The 25,829-nt window shown below is 36.6% G+C and overlaps 1 protein-coding gene across 1 annotated transcript in view; it reads left to right on the top strand.

Annotated features, from left to right (window-relative positions):
* CACNA2D1 (calcium voltage-gated channel auxiliary subunit alpha2delta 1) overlaps nucleotides 1-25,829 on the top strand; it is a 408,933-nt gene that overhangs the window by 69,433 nt on the left and 313,671 nt on the right. Inside the window, exon 3 of the mRNA XM_084305950.1 lies at nucleotides 5,960-6,076. Coding sequence (XP_084162076.1) covers nucleotides 5,960-6,076 — 117 coding nt within the window. The remainder of the gene's footprint in view (nucleotides 1-5,959; nucleotides 6,077-25,829) is intronic.

Genomic DNA, 25,829 nt, shown 5'->3' with positions numbered 1-25,829 from the left:
CTTCTTGCCTGCTTCCAAGATCCGTTCATATGTTTAGATGTCTGTCAAACAGTCACCCCTTCTTTTCTTTTCTCGCATATGTGAGATCATGACATGTCACTTCATGTCTCTCATGAAGCCAAAATTGAATAATTTGTTGATTTTTTTTTTTTCTGATAAAACAGTATAATTTTGTCAGAATATTTGTTTTCAAAACTTTACCTGAAATTTCAGTAAGAAATGTACTTTTTTATTATTTATTTATTTATTTTTAATTTTAAGCAAGACGATTCTTTTCTCTCCAGGAATAATTTTTTGGGTCAATCTATATCATTTTGTTTCAGAGGGGGAGAGGAGAAACGGAGAGCAGTGAATGAACTCAACAACAATTCTGGACTGAGTTAAAGTAGATTTATAAATTAGAAAAACTTTTTAAGTTACATGTTAGCTACTTTTTTATTTGACACTCTGATATGGTTCATTAAGCAAGGATTTTGCTTCATTCAAGAACAGTAAGTCAACTCTATTGTCTAGATAAGGGACTCTATTGTCTAGATAAGGGGCAGACAAATACTCTGAGAATAAAACCTTTGGATGTGCCTCTTTCTTTCAGTAGCTATAAATGTGAGTTGGGATGCTTGCTTAGCCTTAGTTTTAGAAATCTCAGAGCTACATAAATCTCAAACTAAGTGTTAGCAAAGAGCAGACATTGCTCATCAGTTCTTACTGGTTTCAACAGAGGATTACCCAATGCACAGGACCAGCTTTGGTGTTGAGTGGCCCAGCCTGTCAGCTGGGCTGGACCCCTTCAGTGACCTCCAGACACTGGGGTCTTTCTGCATCTAGCCCCCCAGCACTGAAGACTCTGAACGTTCTTTTAGTTTGAGGACAACTCTGTACCTAAGTTATTTCTTTGCTTTTGTGACATACTCTGCAGCAGCTAATAAGTACTCTGGAGTTGCTGGTGCATGAGTTGTGCATTGGAAAGGTGCTGGCTCTGAATGTGGTGTCAGATTAGCTCTTTCTCAGCCACAGGTAGAAATCTGGGATGGCTTCATAAAGAAACGTGCAAATATCTGTGACAAGTGTTCTCCAGTTCTCCTAGTTCCAGATGGTTAATGCTGAGGTAATGTTTCCGTTGTATAGCAGCCACCTGAGTCAGGGAGGGAGGGGGGATTTTAGTTTTGTGCTGTTGTAAGGGAGCTGGATGCTGGTAGCAGTCTATCAGCAGCTTCAGAACTGAGAGGCAATGAACCAGGTCCAGGATTCATCCAGGGCCTCCAGTTAGGAGCAAAAGGAGATGGGGCTAGGGACAGGCTGGAAACAAGGCTGCAATGTGGGTCTGAAGTCAATCAAAGAGATAGGACTGGAAAAAAAGCTATAACAAACATCTGAGAGGTCCATCTAGGAGATTGACTACATATGGCATAGGTCCAAGGTCCATTCAGGAGTTAGGGCTGGAAACAGTCATACCTACAGAGTAGCTGCCCAGGACTAGGCTGAAATGGAGCCCATGCACAGGGGTGCAGGCAGAGGATCCCTGTGAGGTAGGTCATGGTCATTAATTCCCATCAGCTTACTCAGGACCTTGACACAGGTCAGCAGAGACACATGCTCACCCACAGGCATGTAACAAAAATAAAAACTGTTGAGAGACCTATAAAAAGACCAGAAAACGAGTTCATAAGCAGGCCCCCATCACAACAGAAGGCGAGAGACTTTTTGGTAGGACCTAGAAGGAACTGATCAAGGGATGCCTTCTCCAAAAGTAGGGGGAGAGCAAGAACAGATTAATAGACAAACTCTTAATTAATTTGTGCTCAATTCAAATTTTATTTAAAAAGTTAACTGCTTTAGTATATAAGCTTGTAAAACCTAGCTCCAGATTTCAAAAACACTCAAAGTATCTCAAAGCTTTTGTTGATTTGTGGTCTGAAGCACAGTAGTGTCTTTGAACAGTAGTTTTACCTTCATGATAGTCTTCAGCTGGTCTAGACTGATTATAAATATTGATTGTTCATCAAGGTGTCACACCAGCCTAGCTGGGCTATCTGATGTTGGAAGTAGTATCAAAGTAGCACAAGCATAATAGATTTATTTACCTTTGTACAGACAGGTAAGTTGAGGTGTTTTGTTTCTTTATTCCAAAGCACATTTTAAGGTAGGAAAAGGCATATTATTATTGGTTAATGGTTAAAATTCTGAGTTTGGACTTCTGAAGATCTCATGTCATATGACATCTTACATCCATACGAGTACTTGGTGGTGGAACTGAGATTGGTGTGTACGCATCCCAGACCTGTGTTGGGACCTTGGCTAGGTTAGCACTGTTTGAAGAAACATCTCCTTTTTTTTTTTTTTTTTTTTCCTTAAATGGGGAAATGGACAGTTAATATAATAAATAACAAAAGGGAATGGAATTTTGCTGTAGTTTAGAATGACTCAACATAAATTATTATTCTTTGTTACTTGGGTAATCTTTTGAAATAATGCCAAGACTGCTGACCATCCAAAACAGATAATTTATCACTCTCAGGAACTTGTATGAGAAGCTAGCTTTTCTACCTGTAATACAGCATGAAGGCCATTTAAATGAAATTGCAGCCTTAAAGCCCAGCCCAATGCCTGCCACAATGTAGCAAGAGTCATGCAATGAATGTACATCTTTCAATTTGTACAGAAATGTTTGACTTTCCCTGGCAAGTCTGGTAGAAAGAAAAAAGAATGTCTCTTTGTAGGGGATTTATAAATATGTCCTTGAAGAATGAGTGGAGAGGGACATGTTCTGCTGAGGAACAGGCAGTTTTTTTCATCTTTACCACATTCAGCTGTTGTCCTTGTTCTTGTGTTGTTCCATACTCATATGACACCCACCTCCACCCCCATCATATTTCTTCTTTAAAACCTTGCAGTTTATTATACCAGAATAAATATTTAGCATTTAGAAAGCCATCTTTCCTGAATACAAAAGTCCATGGCTATTGACTTCAGAGAAAAATTAAAGCATTTTTTGTGCTATGACCTTATGGATTTTACTTAGTCATGCAATGAAGCTTTATTCTCTGAAAAATGCTAGGGTTTTACTGACAAATTGGAGAGCTTTTAGCAGAACATTAGTGATTAAAGTACTAAAAATGATTTTAGATGTAAAAGCCAGCAGAAACTTACATTCACTTGGTCAAAGCAATTTCATAAATTGTATTCAAATTAGCTCTTCTTAACAAGCCATGGAGCCTGCCAAATTGCATTTTGAAAGGCGAATGAGCACACCTTTGCTGATAAGACCCTTTATGGCTATTTGAGATGAGCTTTTGCTAATTGTGTTTGACTGCGAGGTGGGAGGCTTTGAGAATGAAAAGTTTGTTACAGAGAGCCAAATTCTGAGGCGTGTATCATTTCCCCATGTGCTGCTGCACTGAACTGCTGCAGTGTTAGAACTGAGGTAGAGAAAAGGGGAACAGGCAACAAATAAATTATGTACACCGCTCTTAAATAATTAGTGAATATTTCTTACACTGTTCCTTGGTAGCTCTCATGCTTCAGGAAAATAAAGGAGTGTGTTAAGTTCTGAGTTATTTCTGATGCCTTTTGTTTAAGATGTTGTGGGATAAATCGTCCACCAGTGATACTAACAGGGGAGATAGGTGCTACAAGTCCTGGAGTAGCGTAACATGGGGAGAAGTCAGCAACTCAACTCAGTTAGTTGCTGACTCAATATTGGAGATCTTGTGCAAGACTCAGTCTTTTTTTTTTTTTTTTTTTTGGGGGGGGGGGTGCAGGGGGTGTTGTAGAGTGGAGTGAGTGGGAAGGAGGGAGAGAGGTGTTGATTTTCATTTTTTTGATTTAAAGACACACAGTAGTTTCTGAAGCCAGCCTTGTAGTTGGGCTCTCTCAGTGGCAGGACCAATAATGCAGGTTACGAAGGTTTTAAGTTGAAGTATGAACAGGACTGCCATCAGTTGTGGCTGTTATCTCCTTGTTAAGTGGTTCATGCTTTTGAGCTATTTTTATAGCTGGTAAAAAGAAAACATTTCTTTTTATTATTATTACTATTAAGTATGCTCCCACTAGACCACACTTTTATAGCCCACAGCTTTCAAGTCACCCAGGATGGGAGGTTTGGGAACAAATTGCCTATAGGAGTGGTGTGTATGAAAAACTGGAATGTTTTCAGATGGGGGTTTACAGGGTCAAGTTTGCTGTAAGAGTGGATTACACATAGGGATGAAAACGTGTATTTTTCATCCAGGTTCTTGAACCCTTACAAGTATGGCTTACTATAACTTTGCTCTGTACTCAAAGGTTAATTCCAGATTCAATTTAACTCAGAATCCTGTGCAAATTTGATGTTTCTCAGGGAAAAAGCTAAGATCTAAAATCTGTAGTGATTGGTTGTAACATAAAATTTATTACTGTTTTTTGGGGGGTAATTTTCAGCTATGCTATTAAACTCTTTTATCAACAACAACAACAAAATGAGATTTTGTTGTGTTCCCAAGATAAAATTTCTATGTGACAATTTTGAAAATCAAGCACCTCAAAAACATCCAAACTATAATCAGTGTTCGTTATAAACTATCTTTCTTTATAATGGTTTTCTACTCTGGATGCACTGAATTTTTAGAACTATTGCTACTATACCAAGAATTAGAGCATATTCCAGTTATTTAATTACTGATGGAAGGATAACATTTCTGTAGGAAAATAAATAAATAAATCAGTGTTCTGAAATTCAAAATTGATGGAAACCTTTGACAACTTATGAGACATGCCTGATAAAAATTTGCAGATATAACTGTAGTTGTCAGAAATTTACTTGTGATAACACCCATCAGCTACAAGCATCAGAGGGAGACAGATTTGGTGAGTCTTTTTAAGGTCTCCATAGCTTTAACCCGAAAAACCTGGCAGGGCTGGTAGACTTAGCCTGGTCTGCAGTTTCTCAGTTCTTGCGCTGGCTTGCAGCCAGCACATTAGTGCTGGACCTGTTCCTGTGTGTGCCTGGAATTACTTCCCAGGAGACAGCACAGCCCCATCAGGCAGCCTTTCGGAAAGGCAGAGTACTTGAGTAAACTCAGGCCATCTGTTGGTTGCATAAATTAGTTCTCCCCATTTGCCCATCTAGCCATAAGGTATCCACTTTTTGTTTTCTTTTGCCAAATAATATATTTTTCTTTCTCTGTATAGTTCTATCCAGGACAGACATAGGCAAATGATTTTTTTTCTATTTTTTTTTTTCTTCTTTACTTCTCGTGGTTGTACATTGCTCATTGTAGCGGCTTTGTTTAACAAATCAAATTATCTCATTTATATGTGCTCTGCTTTGTAAATAGCTATGATTCCTCACCAAAAATGACCTTTATTCATGACAAGGAAGAAACATCCCTTGCCCCCTTCCTCTTTTTTATCCCCCCCCCCTTTTTTTTTTTTTTAACATTTCCCTTTTGTTGTTTTGTTTTGCCTTTTTTCTCTTATTTATTTTTCCTTCCTCTTCCTCTTCTCTTTCCTCATGAATACTTATACTATAATATGAATAAATAGATAAGGGACTAAATCGATTGCATTAGCATAATTTAAATTATTTACTTCAAAAGCATGTTGGTTGTTCAGTATTCAAGTAAAAATTAAATTCAGCAGTGATTATTTGGTTTCAGCTTCAGTCATTTTAAAAGATCTCTCTTACTTTTGTCTTAGCTCTCTATGAGAACCTGATTCCTTGAGAATTTAGAAGTTGAATATTCAGTCACTAGAATCAGTCAGTTTTGAAGATTTATTAAGTGGTTTTTAGTGGCACCTTTTACCAATCAAACAAAAATGTGAAGTATTTCTTTCGTGAAGCACATTGGGATTATCCTAACAACAATCTTTCTGTAGATCTCTAGTAAGAACAGAGGATTTACTGATATTTGTTCTGTCAAGTCACTGCTTATTTTGAAAGTCAGTTGCCATCTTAATTTATTTCAATTTTTTCCTCTTTCAGATATATTTGAAATACAGAGATTTGTATACTGTAGAAGCCAACAACCCTCGTCAGCTAGTGGAAATTGCAGCCAGAGACATTGAAAAACTACTGAGTAACAGGTCCAAGGCCTTGGTGGTGAGTACTAATTGGTTAGGTTTTTTATTTAGTATTTTTTAAAATGTATATGTACTGTTGAAGCATGATTTTATTGTTATTTTTGCTGCCTATACACTTACGGGCAGTGTCAGCCTGATGTTTACAGAACATGACATGTAGAAAGATAGCTCACAACTTCATGGTAGAAAATGAACTCATTAGTTAGTTGGCATAGGGCAGATGCTTATAATATTGATGGGCAGACTAGGAAACATGGCCAAGTAACAAATCAAATTATAAATAGATCAGAAAATAGCCCTCTAAGTGATGCACATGAATGTTTATTACTTGAAGATCACTGTACTCTACAGTCATGATCTTGGGGAAACAAGAATTGAAGATTTTTCTTTAAAAAGTGATTTAAAAATAATGGTGTCTTTGAAGTTATGTTAATTTTGGTATTATTGCTAAATAAATCTGTTGATATTTGTTTTCTTCATCTTTTCAATTCCTCAGTCTTTCTTGATGGTAACAACTAATTCTTCTCTTTCAACAAATCTAGCCATGTGTGAATCACATTTATTTCTAGACCTATTCTATTTCTGACTTGATAATTTAATTTGTATTTCAATCATGTTTTGTATCAGCAAAGTTAATCCTGAGCTACTAGTGTGAGGATTGTGCTGCATGATGATCTCACAATTCTTTATGGTTTAAATAAGCAGCAGCTATTTTTTGAAAATGTTTTTTTTTTTTTGTCAGCAGTCCCTTTCCATTCTGTCTTACGAAAGGCCAAACCTGGATAATTGCTTTTTATGACTCCTACTTGCAAAAATATGAATTCTGTAATGTAGTTTGCCTTTCAGACGATAGTCACCAAATACACACAAGGGGGACTTGGATGAATTCATAAACATACCTTTTATAGAGTGGAGCTATTAGAAATAGGCTTAAAGGACAGAACAGCAGGTTGGGATTCTCTGAGCAGTAGTATATCCACTTTGACTTGCAGATGATTTTGGATGTGTCATTTGAAGTGTAAGTGAGAAGAAAGAAGGATTAATTCACCAAACTTTAGACATCTACTGCGTAGACTGTGTGGACGTTAAAACTCTGCTGGTTGCCCTAAAGTCCCTTTTTGTTCAGTGGAACAAAGCAGGCACTTCTCAGCCAGGACTGATCTGAAATGTTCTAAGACTATACAATGGGATGAGCTTGGACTCAATACTCCATAGTCCGGAGTATGGACTTCTCTCTTCTTTATCAGAGGTGCCTAGATGTATATATATCTATGCTGTTGGTGTGTAAAGCTGGGGGAAATGAGTTCCACTCCAGCAGTCCTTCTATCAGCACAGTTTGACTTAGCTGAAGAATCAATCTGCATGCTATGCTGAGAACTAGCTTTCTTGTAGGAGATGAGAGGAAACTAGGGAAGTCATTTGCTTAGTCAGTTGTCCATGCATAGGTACCACAGGAGGTATGTGTTTTCCTGCTGCTTCTGCTTAGCAGGAGTTCACTCTTGCAGTTTCTATAGCTTCCCTAACATGTAATGTAAATCAGTGTTGTCTGGGAAAAAATTCTCTGTGCTTCAGTTAAATGGGTGGAAAATTGTTTGCTTTCCTTTTGTAACTCAGTGGGCATGTGTTTATGTAGCTTTCTGTGGACTTTGTATTATTACTGCAAAATATTATGAGTCATTTATAGACCTGTGTGAATACACCATTTTTTCCATCAATTTTCCATGAACTCATGCAAGTCTGATACGTGTAAGTTATAACAGCCAAATTTTATTATTTTCCCTAGACTCATGATTCTAGTAGAGATTTTTGCATATGTATGGTGTTTTTTCATAAAACCTTAAGAAAATGAAGTAAGTGTCTCATGCTTAGTTTAGAAAAGATTCCAGAACAGTTTTTTCTGTGAAGATGAAGGAAGAAGGGTGTCCCATCTCATTTTAGATGAGCTCTTGATCATTCTTTCAGAAGGGTAATATGATTCAGTTCCCTGAAGTAAAAGAAGACTAAATTAGGGAAAAAACATTCTTTCAGTGCAGCCTCTCTCTCTCTGAAAAAAAATATTTTTCAGAAATTCTCGGATAATTTTAAATGTTCAAGTCAATAAGGCAAATAAATTCCTCCAAATGTATTAGTGGCTTAAGACCTATGACTTTAAAACCAGTTTTATTAGTTTAGAGGATGTGACTCATGATGTCTTTAGTGCTTGAGGTTGGCATTACTGACAGTGCTGCAGTGAATGTACAATACTTATTATTTTTAGCCGCATGCTATCATTTTAGGATGTGCACAGTGGTTCTCTGCATACCAGCAAGATTTCTTCATGACCTCTATATCAATCTTGCTACTTCATGCAGTGTAATTCACCCTCAGATTGCAATAATTTAGCTCCCCCCTGCTTCCCACAACTGAATTTGATTTTCCATCCTTTAAATACTAATCAACGCTATTTCTTTTTAGCGTTAGAACACCTCTAAAGTTTTTAATGTGACTTTTTTTTTTTTTTTTGCCTGGGAACCGCAAGAATTTACAAACATTAACTACATGATTACAGCACAAATGTAAGATCCTTTTTCTTTTTTTCTTTTTTCTTTTTTTTTTTTTTTGTGGTAAACTGATTGAAATGATCTTTTGAAACTTTTTTCTACTCTTGTTCAAGAAGAACTGAGCTGGCTTATGTATATAAATATCTGAGGAGAGGGTGTTGAGAGGATGGAGCCGGTCTCTTTTCATCTGAGCCCAGCAATAGGACGAGAAGCGATGGGCACAAACTGAAGCACAGGAGGCTCAATATGAGGGGGCACTCTGAGGGTGACAGAGCACTGAGACAGGTTGCACAGAGAGGTTCTGAAGTCTCCTTCACTGGAGATATTCAAAACCCAACTGGATACCATCCTGTGCTATGTGCTCTAGGTGATCCTACTCAGCAAGGGGGTTGGACTAGATGATCTTCAGAGGTCCCTTCCAACCTCAGCCATTCTGGGAATCTGTGATTTTGTGATTCTGACTTGTAGAGGTTGTCAGATTCTTAAAGTTTGTCTTGTGAAAAATTTCTGTGAATGTTGTGGGAGCTTTTTTGTCCTAAATTTATCTGTCTATCTATGGTAATCTATTGTGCTTTCTTAGTCACTCCTATTTTGTTTGTTTTTAATTTAAGTATGTACATACATTTTAAAAGTTTGTCAAATACATTTTTTTTCAGAAGACATTTCTGGGTATGATCAGTCAATAGACGGTTCCTGAGAAAATGTACTTTTCCTTATGTATCAAATGCCAGACACAGCCAAAGCCATACATTCAAAAATGAGTATTACCTCTCAAATTAGTAAACCCAAGTCAATGGTGATTAAGCTTTTAATGTGATTTTAATTGTTTGTTTTAGCTTCTAATTTCTGATTCAGACATCTTTCTTCTCAACTATTACCAAGGTTAGCTGTTCTGGGAAGTTCTGTTATTGGTTCTTTAAAAATATGTGTTTCTTATGTATATTCATGTACCCAGGGGCTTAGTCTGATTTAAAAATAATAAAAATAAAGGGGGTGGGGGGGAAGACCTAAAAAGCATTACCTAAGGGGAGAAATACCCTTTTATTAACTTAACCCCTAGTCAGATCTCTTTGCTGACTCATATTTTACATCATTATCAATTCTAGATCACTTTGCGTTGTTTTCCCTGATGCCATCATCTTAAGAGCTCCTAATGGCTCGGGTATTTGTACTGTCTTTTCTATTTGCAGTTCTCCTGGGTTTATATCAGAGCTTTCAATGACTCCTGTTTTTAAATTTTCCTATTTTAGGAAGGTTTTTTATACATGAGACACTTGCTTGTTATCTCCTGAATCTGAGCTGATACTTTCTACTAAGATAATTTCTTCACCTTCCGTATGTTTGCTGCTTCTTTTTCTTTTCATGGACTATCTTTATGCTTGCATTTTGTAAACTTTATGTAGTGAAGCTGAATTGTTTATCTGAAGTTTAAGTCATCTTAAATCTACAGGGTCACATTTTTTCTGAAATTAGAAGTGGAGTTGAACATAACTGTTACTAATGACTGCACAGAGAATTTTACGGTTAGGGCTTATGTGACTCAAAGTGTTAATTAAGACCTGAATCATGAAAAGAATTTGATGGAAGAGGATTATACATCCTCCAGTAATGCCATGAGGAAGGTGCCAGTGAAGGTTATCAGTGGTGTCATTGCTCAAACACTAGCATACTACGGAGATGGCTATGATTTTTCCTAGGCATACTACACAGACAATCTCTGGGCAAGGTTATAATAAGTATTAGTGATGACTTTTCTAATACTATGTTAGCATCCCTTGAGCTGCAAGAGCACTTTAAATGAAAAATAACACTTGTATACTACATTATATTTGTGTTTTCATGCACCTTTATGCTAGAAAATTATATAATTAGGAAAGATAAAATTACTTCTGTGCATTACACAAGAAAGACTTGAGTAATTTGGAAAAGCATTATGATTTCATTTCTGGTTTATATATGAAATGATTTTAAGGAAAATTTGGACAAAGATGACTTGTTCCACTCTAAAGAAAGAAATTCTACTGTTGTTTTTCAATGTGTATGAATTTACGCTAATATGAAAAAATGTTTGTGAGCAGCTTTAAAGGTGGTTGAAATAGGTGTATGGCTGGGCATGGGGAAAAGGGAAAGCCCTGATCTGAACTCAGAGGGATTTGCTAAATGACTTTTGCCAGAAAATGAGGACCGTAGCACAAAAAGCAAAGATGAAAAGAAAACGGAGGCTTTTCTAGCAAATTGCAATGGAGAAGGAGGGTTGTATCAGCTGTAAGGAGGGAGACAAGCACCAGCTCATGGTCAATGATGTCAAAGAATGCCATGCGTCAGGGCCTGCTGTTTAAACAGTGAACATGTCTTTTTTTGCTTTACTGTTGATTACTATTGCATACTTGCCTGTCTTAACTCTTACCAAGCATACACCATTTAAGTATTATGAGATTTCCATATTTACATGGTATTATGTGCAAGTTCATATTCTGTCTATATGTATCCTGCTAAAAGGTGGTATATAGGCTAGCTGTGTTACCAATGTGACCTGCATTTGCATGTTTGGGATGGTGGAGGCTTTGTTGAAAATATATCCTGCAGTAACTAAGGGCAAAATTCCCAAAGGTTCTTGTATGCTTTTCAGGTACTCCCCATTCATCAGTGCAATAGCTGTCTGGAGCTATGTAGATCATGCTAGTAGATCATAAGCTTTCAGTTCTGCTGGAAGCAAAATAATATAAATAAAAACTTTTCTATGTACAAGAAAGTGAGGATACTTGCATTTGGAAACAACTGTTTTATGAGTATCACTAGAAATACTGAAAAGTATTTGACATTGTAATAATTTATAAAATACAGTTAGAAGAGTTACAAATATTTTCCCACAGACTGTGTAAATTTAAAACCTTTTAAACTCATAAATATGTGAGTTGGACTCATGACATATTTCTTTATTACTCATGTAAAACACTGTAGTAAGCTTAAGCTTCGCAAAGATCCCAATTTTTGTTGTCACACTTTAAAAATTGTGAATAGTGTTTTTTAGAAAATTATATTTAAAAAAATCAGTGGTTTGCAAAAGGCTTTTGGGATTTTGTTTTTCAGTTATCCATCATGTTGTGAGGGAAATGAAGTATGACTTACTTTAAAGCAGTGTCTGATCCAGTGCTGCACACTAAACCCAAGGTGCAGCCTCATTTTTCTGCAGTGTGGTGTCATCAGTTGTGCAGCCCTCAGCCTTCATCTGTCCACCTGAGCAGCCCAATACTCGTTAGGTATCGGGGAGCATCTCTAATGTTCCATCTCAGGAAAATCTGAAGTTTTACCTTCTTGCACTTTTTTATTTATTTTATTTTATTTTATTTAGCTGAAGAGAGGTTAGATCTTTTAGGTAAGAGAAAATTAAATTGGAGAGAAAATGATGATTAAAGAATACCTACTAACACTCTTTACAAGCACAGCCTGCAGAAAATGTTGGAAACAACATCAAAATATCCTATTTCCTGCTTCAGTAAGGTCCTTTTCCACATTCTCAAGTTATTTACTGAATACTCTTTTTTTACTCTTTCTGAAAGACCTTGCATCAGTGTCAGTACTTTGTTGTCAACACTATAATGCATACTGAGTGCATTATTTAATAAACTTTTGTTCCATTACTGCCCATATTGAAAGGAAACAGCATAACTGTTTATATAAAACAAAGACTCAAATTCCACTAAAATACCTTTCACCAGAGAATGAGAGTCATTCATATTTTCACTGTCAAATCCTTGCCTAAGGTTTCTTTGTGTTACTTTCTATTGGGTTATTTGCTTTTACTTGTTTTCTTGGGACTGTAGAGTTTCATGCAATTTTGCACATTATTGTCCAGATTTCTTCAGACATCTCAACCAGAGAAATCATATCTTCATTCTAGCCTTTATGCCTTGGGTTCTTCTGAAAACTGAAGAAAGTGAGTTTCCATGGAAACTGAGGCACAGATTGTGTGCTAGGAGGCAGGTTGCCTGTATGTGACATTGGGAAATGTCCAAGGTGCACCGTTGTGGCTGTGGCTGGGAATGAGGAGCTCAGAGTGTTTGTCTGCTAGTTTAAACACAGTTTCAACACAGCTGTGCAAGTATGTCCAGATTCCCTTATATTTTCCTGCTCATATGGAATAAGGCTTCAGTATCTCACAATACAACTGGAAAATTTAAATAAACCTGTTATAATGTATTTTAAGATTCCTGAGCAGAGATGTCATCCACTTTAAATAGGATTGGGAATTTTTCTGTGGTATCAAAGATCTATATGACTAAAATAAATTTTGTGTGTGTGCTTGATACTTTTTGTTTTTTTTTTTGGCTGGGGGGGAGGGTTCCAGAGGACGGGTTCCAAAGCTTTAACCTGAGTTTTGTTTTGGATCCCTAAAACACACTTAGTATCCTAGATAGCCTTCCAAGACACCTACTTTCTTGTCTGTGAATGATAAATCACTTATACTAACAAGATGTTTTTCTATTATTTTAAAATATACGATAGATAAATTTTGATTGACTGCTCGTGTTTGTTTAGTGGAACCTGCACTGGGCAGCAGCTCTTGCTTAGTGCTCTGTTGCAATTCAACCACTAGTCTCCTGAGCTGCTGCAGAAATGTCAAAGAAGCCTGAATTCTCACACCTAACACCTAAAGATTAATCAATCCATGAAGGTTTTGGGCAGGTTTGTGAGATAAAAATATCCGTGTATACATATGGATATACATCTAAATCTGGACACACACGAGTGTGTTGAAGTTGCATCTGAATTATATTCCAGTAAACATGTAGATACTGTACACGTATATGTGTACACACACAACTATTTTTTAATCTAACGGGTAAATAAACAAGACATCTGACCAGCGAGGAAGATTTGCAGCTTGGTTGTCTTCTTTCCCATTTAAGCACTCTGATTGCAAGGCCTAAGTCCTCCAATATATAACATACATGTAAGCTGTGCACAAATCACCTTCTGAAACAATTTAATGCTAACAACTGCTCTCTGCTGTCATTATCATCCCCCTCAAAAATGTTAAATTAATTTATTCTTGTCCTCAGACTGCGAGGACCAGAGTATTTGCCCTATAACCCGAAAATTATGTTATTTTCAAGAGGTGTAATTTGGATACTCCTAAAGTATCTGCAATCCTGACTTCTCTCATTATTTTGTAAAACATGATATGGTAAACACTGTGATTTTGTCATTAGGAGACACTGATTAACTAGGTCTTGAAACACTTGATATTTCCTTTTTCCCATTTCACACACCAATGCAATATCCTATAGAATCAACACAGAAAAGGAGAGGTCCCAGTTTTAGTGGTGTATTGTGATGGCTTCAGAATGTTCATCAAGACATAGTCTTTCCCTTCTCCTTTCGTAGCTGATTTTAAGGACTTAAACCATGTTGAAAACTGATTTCAAAACTAATTCCAGTAAAAATGTTACACTTTCAAGTGTTTCTACCATTTTGACTCACTTGCCAGTTACATGCACTGCTGGGCAATTGTATTTTAAAAGGCTCAAGCTGGAGAGATTCAGAGAAGAAAAATAGTTTGTATTGTTGTTTGTCTCATACCAAATAACACTTTCCAATGCTTTGTTTGTATTTCCTGATACATGAGAGGCTGGTCATCATGCAGAACAGTTAGCGCTCTGTGTGCTGGGTTGTTTACCGAAATAATTTCAGGTCTGACTTAGTAGGAAGAGAAAATGTACATGGATAGAAAAGGGCAAACTAACAAAAATAAATTAACAGTTAAAAAGATGAACAGAGTTTTGTCTATACTTGTCTTTGGGCAGTGCATGCATATACCTATACAAAGGTTTTATGGTGGTTTTCACTCTAATATTGGAATTGTTAGGTTATAGCAGTTTATTCTGTTTAATCTTTCAAAATATTTTATTCCTTTATTTGAGCTTTGTATTTCACCCTGGGGGTGACTCTTGGGCTATACAGAAGGTATTGAATGAAAGTATTCCAGTGTGTTAGCAGCATTACAAAACAAATGATTTAAATTCTGATGAAATCCTACAAGAGTAAGGAGATGTGCTGGCAAAATACAAATAAAATAAAGGTGTCTGTGTAAGCACTGTAAGGCCACACATGCTATGTTTTTACATGACAGTATGTCATGGTTCTTTAATTTTTTCCAGTATGTATTTATTTGGTAGAATCTCATAGAGTTAGGACTCCAGCTCTATTTATGTGCTTACTTTTTATATCTCCATCAATTCTGTATATTGTGAGTAATTCACCAAGATGGGAAATGTCTAAATTTTATTTCTGAATACTTCATGTGAGTGTTCAGAATAGACATTGTCATCTCCTTTTTGCAGTGTTAGATTTAGATTTCAATCCATGACTAGAGCTGGCCCAAATAATAGAAATAGCTACTTCAGTTGCAGCAGAAACTATGCAGGTGAGTTCAAGACTGGTACTGCAGTTCTTTTAAAAGTGGCTTCACTGGCAAGTTTTCACACTAGGAAAAAGGCTTTTTTAGACTATAATACTGAGTCAGATAGCCTGTATGAACTTTGCTTAAATCTCTAGATGTTAATACAGTCTGTTTTGATAGTCAGTTGTGGTTGTTGAAGAAAAAAAAAAAAAAAAAGGCAAACAAAAAATGTGGTTTGGAATGACAGCTATGTGACACTTATGAAGTCAAACATTTATCAACTTGTCCACTTGTCAGATATTTGAATTTGTTTTTACTTGTCTTGCCTGGAGTCTTGTTTTATTAACTGAAATACAGGTTCTATAGATGCAGCAATATGCCTCAGAGGATAAATTCACATAACTTACATACCTTGCAAGGCATCATAAAAGTCGGGAAAAATAAATCAAGAGGGCCTGCAATGAAAGTTCGTACAGATATTGCCTGTTTCAGTGTTCTTACTTTCCATGGCTTAGTTGATCTGGCTCCTGCAGATCTTGTATTCTTGTTGACAGATAAAGAGTGGGTCCTTCCTCCCACTTCCCATATCCTCATAGATAGCCATGAGTCATTGTTTTGATTTCTGTAGACCTGAACTGTATACAATGCTGAAATAGCATCTAGTATGCTAGCTTAGAGAGACACCTGCTGAATCTCTGTCCTGCTAGCAGTGTGTTGCAGTTAGAGTTTCTAAGTGTGACGGAGATGATGAAAGCTAAAAAGAGCTTGCAGCTATTCATATTATTGGATGATCAGCTTCACTGTTTAACTTTTCCTTTTCCCTACACAACAGATTGTCTCTGATACCATAGCTTCTTTTTTGCTTTCCCATTTGGTAAGTAGAGAAATCAGGAACGAAGACTGCTGTAGCATTTCTTTTCTATTCAGCCTGTTTTGTTTATTCATTGGAGCAAATTCCCTTGCAAAATAACTGTTCATGGCTAATTTTCCAGAGATTCTGTTGTTGCCATTGTTTAAACTCTCTGTTGGGGATTCTTTGTGTATGTGTTACAAGCGTGTTTCTTTGTCTCGGTTTATGGATACTCAATTTTAATTTGTGAAATATGTTCTGCAGGTGCATAGCCTCATCACAGTGAGTGTTAGCCTAAACTGGGGGGTTGATGTAGCAGCTGTGAAAGGTGAAATTTTGTCCAAAGAGTTCTTTTGGTTTCCTTTCATTATGATGATACTTTTTCAGCTTCAGAAGCTCAGATTTAAAACAAAACAATGCAACCCAAACCCTCTGTTGTTTCTCTATTTGGATTTCTCCCAGCTTTTGTCTCCAGGGCTTTGCTACACTGCTTAGCTGAGGCTTACCCTCAGGCAGTTTTGTCTCCTGCAGATATTTTTGTTTTCCTTGTTGTATGTGCTTCTGCCTGATGGGCAAAGAGAACTTTTCTTGTTTATTTTTTGACCTAAGGACTTTTATTCAGATCATCTCTCCAAAAAGCAAGAAATATATTGCCAAATTTACCAGTGTAAGACTGTTTTCCAGCCTGGCTAGTTGGAAATGTTAAAAAAAAAAAAAAAAAAAAAAAAAAAAAAAAAGAAAAGAAAAAAGAAAGGTTTTCCATGATAAAACACATTTTTCAAAATCACAATATATCACGCTAATATATATATATATATATATATATTTTTTTTTTTACTCAAATTGATCTGATTTGTAACGCTTTATGACTAAAAAGACTGAACATGAATGTAAGTGTTCTTGGGCATTTTGTTGGCTGCTGTACTCTGATGCTATTTGGCCAGCCTTCTCAATGCTCCTAGTTTTTCTCCCAATCATTGAGTTTGCTTTTTCAGTCACAACCAAAAATGAATTATAATATTTTAAAATCCTCTGTGAAATCAAAGCTCCACTTATTTTCTGGAAGCTCTATTAAACATAACTGAGAAGAGCCAAATATAAGTGGTGACTATAGTGGTCCAGATTTGCACACAAAAGTTACACATAAACTTAAACAAAAGTTACACATAAACATAAAATGGTAGTTGTGTGCTGTACTGGCCTTTGAGCCTCAACTCTGTCATTGTGAGGCCTTTATTTCCAGGCCTTGAATAAGTCTGGGGCTCTTCTCTGCATTTTCTCTTGTCTTTCACTATCTTTTCTTTGAGAACATTGATACCTGCCTATATGCACAATTCCAATATTAGTCTCAATGTACTTTTTGTACACTCCTTATTTTTCTTCATATTAGAGGTTCAAACTAGACTGCTTTGATACGTCATCACAGTAACTCATATTTAATTATTCACTCACTTTATCTTGTAAATTCTTCCCAGGGTAGAAGACTGCATTCAAAGAATCAGTCTTTTTTTTCTGAGTATGCTGTGAAATCTATATATTACTGGATCTATTTCTAATAATGAATTAAACAGTGTAAGAATGCATCATGTTTGAGCTCATTTCAACCTGGGGTACTTTGTGTGACAGTTGTACAAATCAGAAGGAGTGTTTCTACAAAGTAAGTCTTCATGCCGTATTGTAGCTGACAGGTAGTATTGCCACAGGTTTCCTTAACCAATGATGGCTTCTAGGAAATGTTTCTTTGCATACTACCAACAACCTTAAAGGTCAATGTAACAGACTGCTTGCCAAAATGTCATACCTTTATTGTAGTTTACAGAATGCATTAGTAATAAAAATAACATAAAAAAATTAATAAAAAATCAAATGACAAGAGGAACACAGTTTGGAAATTTTTTAAATTTATTTATTCTTAAAAAAATAAATCTATATATGACATCTCTTACAAATACACCATTTTCTTGGTGGAAAGAATTTTAGAATTGTAATAAATTCTCAAAACATTTGTGTGTAACTCGGTTTTATTTGCATTTCAGAGGGCAGAATTAAAACACAAATGAAAGTAAAAGTTAGATTATTTAAAATGGAACCTTCCCTAATGATTATGTGCAAAATCATCAAGGACTTTGGGTCTCCAGGCACAGCATTTCATTATTCTGTTCTCATGACAATGTTGAGTCTGCTAATCAGTGTGTCATGTTGGAAATAAAAGACCTTTTGGGCAAGACAGAGATTTTATCAGTGAATGACAGAAGTTTCTGGCATGCCCTCTGTTTTCTGTGTTTTCACGTTTTTTCTTCTTTCCTCCTTGTTCTTGCTCCTGTTCTTTCCTTCCTTGTTAGTAGGTAGTGGAAGGGAGAAACCACAGATTTATTAGGGCTTTCTTCTGCATTATATGGGGTTGGTGATACATGGTGCTGTTTAAGTGTATGAGAGAACACCTCCTGTTGTTAATGACATTATATTAATTAAAGTATAACCATACTGGTGTCCTGCTATTTAAAGGTGCAGGTTACATTTATTGCCCATTTGAAGGAATACAAACAAATTTCCCCTGCTAGCAAAATACTAAGACTTCAGTTTTCTATTGGGAGTGACAACTGAAGCCAGTGGTTAGCTTATGGGTAAGAGCATATGAAATGTCCTTCTCGGTCAAGGTTGCTTATGTAGCTTGTCTTCTGTCCTGCCATTGATTTGGGGAAACATTGTGAACCACACAAGTCTGGTGTGGTTCGTGGTCCAATATGTGTGTAATGCCCTGGTATTCACAATCTTTGGATTAGATGTTTTAAAGAGCACATCTCTGCCTGTTCACTTCAGTATCTGTTAGTGAATTTATCCATAAATTTACCTAGTCCCTAATCTGCTTCCACAGCGTCCTGTACTAGGTCATTTTCAGACCTCACTATTTGTTGGATAAAAAAGTGTTTTCTCCTGTCTGCTCTAAATTTATTTCTGGTCTCAGTGAGTGCTGCCTGGTCCAGTATTGCTAGATTTGTTGTTAAATAACAATTTTGGCATTTGGTATAGAACATCAGCCATATCTTCTGTCAGCCTTTGTGCCTACCAAAAGGTAGCTCTTCTAGTCTCTCTTTGATGGGCTATCTTACAGAGAATGAATAACTTCTATAGCAGTTACTTCCATCCCATTAATTTTTTTTTTTTTTTTTTTGAGGTGTTTGGAACAGGAGAGAGTTAGGTACAGTGCAGGAGGAGCTTCTACCACGTCTTAGCTGTCTGCATCATGCTCCAGGTCATCTTCTAGAATATGATCAGTAAGGGACTATTCATCTTCCAGCACATTGTTTCCCTTGTTTCTCTTCTGACTTCAGACATAGTTCTTTGGTAGTCAAGATCATGGCAAAAGGCTCAGATATTGCAACTGTGTGAATAATTTTAGGTTTTCAAGCAGGCTTTTTTCAACAACAACAAAAAAATCAATAAACTAAAATCACAATAAAATCTCTACCAGTCAGACAAATTAAATAATTAAGATCTAAATAAATATTATTAAAAAACCAAGCCAAACCAAAACAAAAAAAAAGTTTTTATTACATCATAGTATCATTTAGGTTGGAAAATACCTCTAAGATCATCTAGTCCAACCTTGATATATACTCAACCTTAATACATGTATATATTTAACTTTGGAAGAAAAGTATAGTTAAAGCTTTTTTTTTTTTTTTTTCCTTTCCTAATGAGAAATTAAGATACTTTGCTAGAGACTTTGCTAGAGTGAAACTATCTGTTTTATTCAGATGTTTTCCTTTTTTTTTTTTTTTTTTCTTGGTCAAATTAGATTTCTTGGCCAAATAAGATTAAATTAAATAAATTGTCACTATGGAGCCCGAGTAGGATTAAATTTAAAAATATCTGATTTGACTAATGCAATATGTACATGCATCAGAGTAGCTTTCAACTTCAGCAGAACTCATGCTGCAGCGAGGACCTATTAAATCGCAGAAGAGGCATCAGATTCTGATTTTAAGCCCATTGTAGAGCCTTTTTCTTTGCACAAGTGAAAGATAGAACTTCAGACATTTGGGTCGGTCGCTGGTCATCTAATTTCATAATCTAACATTCAGCAATGAGCAATTGAATAATCTTTCCTTTCAAACAGTCACATTTTTTTCCTTTTCAGTTCAGTATTTTGCTTTTTGAGCCAACATGACTGTAGGGCAACGAAGCTGAAAGGTCTAGAGAAAAGTCTTATGAGGATCAGCTGCGGGAGCTGCTGTTGTTTAGCCTAGAGAAAAGGAGGCCCAGGGGAGACCTTATTGTACTTTACAGTTACCTAAAGGAGATAACTGTGCAAGATGGGGATCAGGCTCTTCTCCCAAGCACCAAGTGATAAGATGAGAGGAAATGGCCTCAAGTTGTGCCAGGGGAGGTCTAGGTTGGATATTAAGAAAAATTTCTTCCCTGAAAGGGTTGAGGCATTTAAATTGGCTGCCCAGGAAAGTGGTTGAGTCACCATCCCTGGAGGTATTGAAGAAACGTGTAATGTACAACCTAGTAGCATGGTTTGGTGTTGGACTTGTCAGTATGAGGTTAAAGGTTGGAATAGATGATCTTAGAGGTCTTTTCCAATCTGAATGATTCTATGACTATACTGCTTATTCTATACCTGCAGTATCCTTAAACGCGCTGTAGGACTGGATAGAAGTATGGGTTCCATAGAGAAACAGATTGTTCTCATGAATATTTGCTTTTTTCCTCTAACATTTTGGTAGCATGTTTTGTGCCAGTATTTCAGGAGTGCAGCTAATTGGTAGCCTTGGGAAAGAATGCAGGTAGATTTGGGGCTTTTCTAAGTAAGCTTTAAAGGAGTCAGATCATAAGGGCCTCAATCATTGGAAACAGCTTGCTGTAGAGCTAGTTAAGAAAACTATATTACTGACTTCATGGAAATATGATATAGACTCAGGTAGCAAGTTCACCTGGCATCTATGATAGTTTTTTTCTTCTTTATCAGTCTAAGGTGTCCACATGCTACCTTCATCTCATCTTTTGGGCTTTGTAGTGGAATTTTTATGTTAACGCATTCCTTAAGAGCAGCTCCTGTCAGCTTTCTTTGCAACATTGACCTTTGCTGCACTTGTTAGTACAAGAGGCAAAATTCCCCAGAAACCCAGCAATTTCCTCACACTATAAGTCTCTGTGGAAAAGCTTGGAAAGCAGGATGTGCTGAAGGAAAGCAGTGTAACAAACTGTTTTATGCAATTTCCTGAAGAACTAAATGGCAGTTCCTAACTCTAGGTGATCCAGTTGTGAATTTGCCGATAAACAAATGTAAACATCCCCTCTAAAGAGCAGGAGCTGTAAAAAATCCGGTAAAAATCAGTAGCAGCTGAGGTAATTCACCATTTTTTTAAGTAAGTCCACTTGAATTATAAGATTGCCTTTGATTGGGAAGCTTCAGGAAACAATAGTTTTGTGATGTGTCAGTATGATGAAGTTATGGTTTCTTCAAAGTCGAAAGTCTGTCCAGGAACATTTTTCACTCTGGTGCATCTGCTTAGAAATTACAAATTGATACTTCTCAGCTGGATGCCTAAAGGGACCAGGCTTACTGTATATATGTATATATATATATACATATATATATATATATATATATATATATATATATATATATATATTTATGAGCTCACTTGGGGTTGAAAGTGCCCTCCAGTGGTCTGTCTGCAAACATATTTACGTGTCTGTTCCTAGTGTTCAGAGAGAGGGACGCTTGACTGCATTTGCTCCAGAGACTGGTAAGTCTCCAACATATGCCTGTGTTGAACACATCTGACCGGGTGGAATCAGAAACAAGGAGTCACCTGGTGTGAGACGTACAGCTGGAGGGCAGGTATCTACATGCAGGGGTCATGACTTACACTGGTGTATCTGAAATCCTCTGTCTGGAGCATTGCTATTTGGGTCAATGTTGCAAGACAACACCTTGATTTCCTTGGAATCAGAGACTGAAATCTTCTGCTTAAAATATCTAAACATCTCTGTAGCTATCAAGTCCTTTTCTTTTCTTTTCTTTTCTTTTCTTTTCTTTTCTTTTCTTTTCTTTTCTTTTCTTTTCTTTTCTTTTCTTTTCTTTTCTTTTCTTTTCTTTTCTTTTCTTTTCTTTTCTTTTTGTTTTACATGTTATTCTTTTTTAATATGACTGGAAGAAGATTCTGTATTTCAAATATCAGTCCAGAAAATTAGGGATTTGAGATCAAATTTATCTTCAACCCAAGATGTTTTACATCTGTGAACCAAAAGTGTTCTGATCACTTAATTACAAGCTAGACTGAATGGAAATACGTTATTTTTCCTTGGTTATTCCCCTATCCAACCAGTGCTGAGCCACTATGAGAAATGAAGAACTATGGACCCAGGAGAAAGGATAATACAGGAGGGCATGGATCTTAGTTTCCATAGCACCCAGGTAGATGAGAGTAAATACTTTTCCCATTGGTCTTTTTATAAATTTAAACATCAACATCATCTTCTGCAAGACATTTCTATAAAGTATGGCAGGTGTCAGAACATGTTCTTAGCAGGGTATCTTGGAATTAAGTGTTGTAGGTGGGTATTTGGAATTTAAGTAGCTGCTCTTGCAGTTCAGCTATTGCCTCTAACTAAGATTTAGAGTTACCCAGGGAAACCTCTGCTCTGAAGAGGAGATTATCTGAATGTTTGATGTCAGCAAGTTTAGTGAGTAAATTTTCTCCTTAGAAAATAGACTCTAGATTCTTAATGCAGTTGTCAGAGGATTTTAAATTCACTTTAATATTAATATTAATTTTCAGAATTGTTAAAAAATAACAACATTGATTTGTAAGTGGTGTCACAAATAAAAATCCTTTAGAACCCAGTTACAGGTGAGTAAACAGTCAGACAAAGGCAAAGGGGAGGATATCTACTTTAGCTATGGGAAAATGTAGTTTGTAGATAACAGTTTGAATTTTATTTCTAGCTGTTATATATATATATATATATATATATATATATATATATATATATATATATATTTTCCCCTGGACCAGTATCCAATTCATTCCTTAGAAGCTGAAAGAAATGCATTACATGAATTTTTAATCTTACTTATGTTTAGTTAACAGTGACATAATTAACGTAGTTCAAGTTTTTCATTTTTTAATAATAAGAGAAGTTTTGCCAGTCTTAAGGTTCAGTACATGAGACAGAAATTTTATTTATTTATATATTTAATTTTAATAGAATTGTTTAGGGATTTAATGTTCTTTCAATTTGGTATTTCTTATTAAAGTTTCAATCACCCACCACTTGATTGTGATTAAAACTGCCCCATGGCAATAAATTTTTTTCTATGCAAATATGACAGGTATAATTATGGCAAACCTAATTGTTCATATATTGCTAGTTTCCATATGGTGATAAGTTGGGTGTTCTAATAGGTGATGAAGTAATAAGATTTATTTTCCCATTTAAAGAGTAGAACAAAACAAAAGAATTAGTTCTCTTCCTTGAGCCTGCGTCCATAATACACTCTCTTGATGTAACGAATTCTGAAGTTAGCTCCAGACCAAAGACAAAAAGTTGTTGATTTGTGCTGTACTGAATTAGTACAGGGGAAAAGGGTTTTGAGATATGGTGGACTTATTACAGTAGGCAGCATTAAGACAGCTGAAAGGAGCTGGGTTCCCATTCCCTAGTAGTGTTGACATCATAACAATGTCATATGAAGGAGGAGCAGTTGTCTTTCCCTCTAAATGCCTCCATTAACATCTTCATCACCTCTGTCTCTGACATTTCTAAGGAAAAAATGTGTATATTTTTTAATCTATAGTTAGCAAACCTGAAATTCATCAGCTCATGTTTCGAGAGTATTTCCTCAAATATTTCACTGATGTGACCTGTTACTGACCTCATCAGGTTGCAGCTTCATTATGAAGGGGTGTCGTGGTTTAACCCGGCCGGCAGCTAAACACCATGCAGCTGTTCGCTCACCCTCCCCCCTCCCTCTCTGGGATGGGGGAGAGAAATGGAAAGTGAAGCCCGTGAGTTGAGATAAAGACAGTTTAATAAGACAGGAAAATAATCATAACAAAAATAATAATAACAATAATAATAATAATAATACAATGGTGATAATAGGAAAGTAATAATAATATGTACAAACAAGTGATGCACAATGCAATTGCTCACCACCCGCTGACCGATGCCCAGCTTAACCCCGAGCAGTCCGGCCCCCTCCCCACGGCTAGCCACCCCTATATATTGTTTAGCATGACGTCAGATGGTATGGAATACCCCTTTGGCTAGTTTGGGTCACCTGTCCTGGGTCTGTCCCCTCCCAGCTCTTACTGCACCCCCAGCCTGCCTGTTGGCAGGGCAGAGCGAAAGGCTGAGATGTCCTTGGCTTGGTATAAGCACTGCTCTGCAACAATTAAAACATCAGGGTGTTATCAGCACTCTTCTCATCCTAAGCCAAAACACAGCATTCCACCAGCTACTAGGAAGAAAATTAATTCTGTTCTAACTGAAACCAGGACAAGGGGATTTTTTGCCCTCCAAGGAACTAGTAGAGAATATTTGCCAAAACCAAAAAAAAAATATTGATGATGTTTTATGTCTTGCCCTGCTGTATAGAAGAACCTTACATAACCTTTCAGTTTCAGTCTTTGTTTGCACACTGGCCGTGGCTGGGCTTCTTCCCCTTTGCTCTTTGTGCTGTCTCCAAGTTTGTGCTACAGCAGCAGTGACTCATTAATGCTCAGTCCAGTGTAAAGTTTGAAACAGACAGCCTCTGCTGCTAAATTCAGTAGCTATTCCCTGAGTACCCTGTCTGAGTCAGAGCACTGTGGAGCAATAATTTTGTTTTTGCTGGATGTGTTTGGGAGGATGCTGCAGGAGTGGGCGGCTGTAATGCTCTTGCTGCTGAGCAGGCAGTGAGCAATCCCCCTTGACGTTTGCTTTGTTGTTGTGTTTTTTTTTTTTCTTTTCCCCTTTTTTGAGAATTAAATATATATATATATATATATATAAAGAAAGAATAAAAAAAGGTTTACATGTATTCTGGAGTTGTCAGGATGTATTCATGTTTAAACAGGTCTTTAAAAAAAATAATGTGAATGAACAGAAAATGCTAGAGGAGTGTATTTACCTGCTCCCAAGGTGATAAAAGCAGATTGAGTTGAAATCCTAGGGGTGAATATTTTCAGGTAGGTTTCAAACAAAATCAGTATTTAGTAATACAGAAGATGGTGATGTGTGTTAACTATGTGGTCCCAAAACACACTTTCTCAGCATTTCCAAACTGTGTTCTCCTCACGGCTTCAGTGGCATGCCAGACTTCCCACCAGGTGAGCAGTCCTTCCCTCCTGGCTCCCAAGTATCCTTTTTGATTTTTTTTCTCTTCCAAGCTTCTATACATTATAATGAACTATATACCAGGAGAAATAGTCACTGAAGAGCATCTTAAGGCTGTGTCTTAAGATAAGCAATGGAAACCAAAGGACCAATCCATGACATTTTGCAATTCTATAACTTTCTCATCTAATGAAACATTTTGTGGGCTTTGAAGAAGATGGCAGAGGTCTCCTTATGTGTACTACAACTTTGAAAATGTCATGTACAGATGTGTTTGTAATTCTTGGTTATGCTCTTTAAATAAAATGCTTCTGTTAAGACTTCTTCAGTGAGGTCCCAGTCGTAACTACAGCTGGGTCATCTATTGGCCATGCATTAGAATTTGTAGGAGGGACATCAAGTGGCAGAGCTGTTAAGAACGAGATGTGCTTTTGCAGGATGCTTGACTACATGCTCTGATTTATTATTTAGCTGTGAGTTATGTTCAGTTCAGCAGGGGAGCTTTTCTTCCTGCAGTTCCATTGAGATCTCTGTGTGTCAGATGCAGTGACTTGGACATCATTCCTGTTAGCATGCTACAACTGTGTGTTTTCAACAGAATGCATTTTCACAGTGACTTCAATACCTACAGAAGAACAGTTTA

This window comes from Netta rufina (assembly GCF_964035555.1).
Source record: "Netta rufina genome assembly, chromosome: 1".
NCBI lineage: Eukaryota > Metazoa > Chordata > Aves > Anseriformes > Anatidae > Netta > Netta rufina.
Note: the sequence above shows the minus strand (reverse complement) of the source record. Positions and strands in the feature narration are given on the sequence as shown.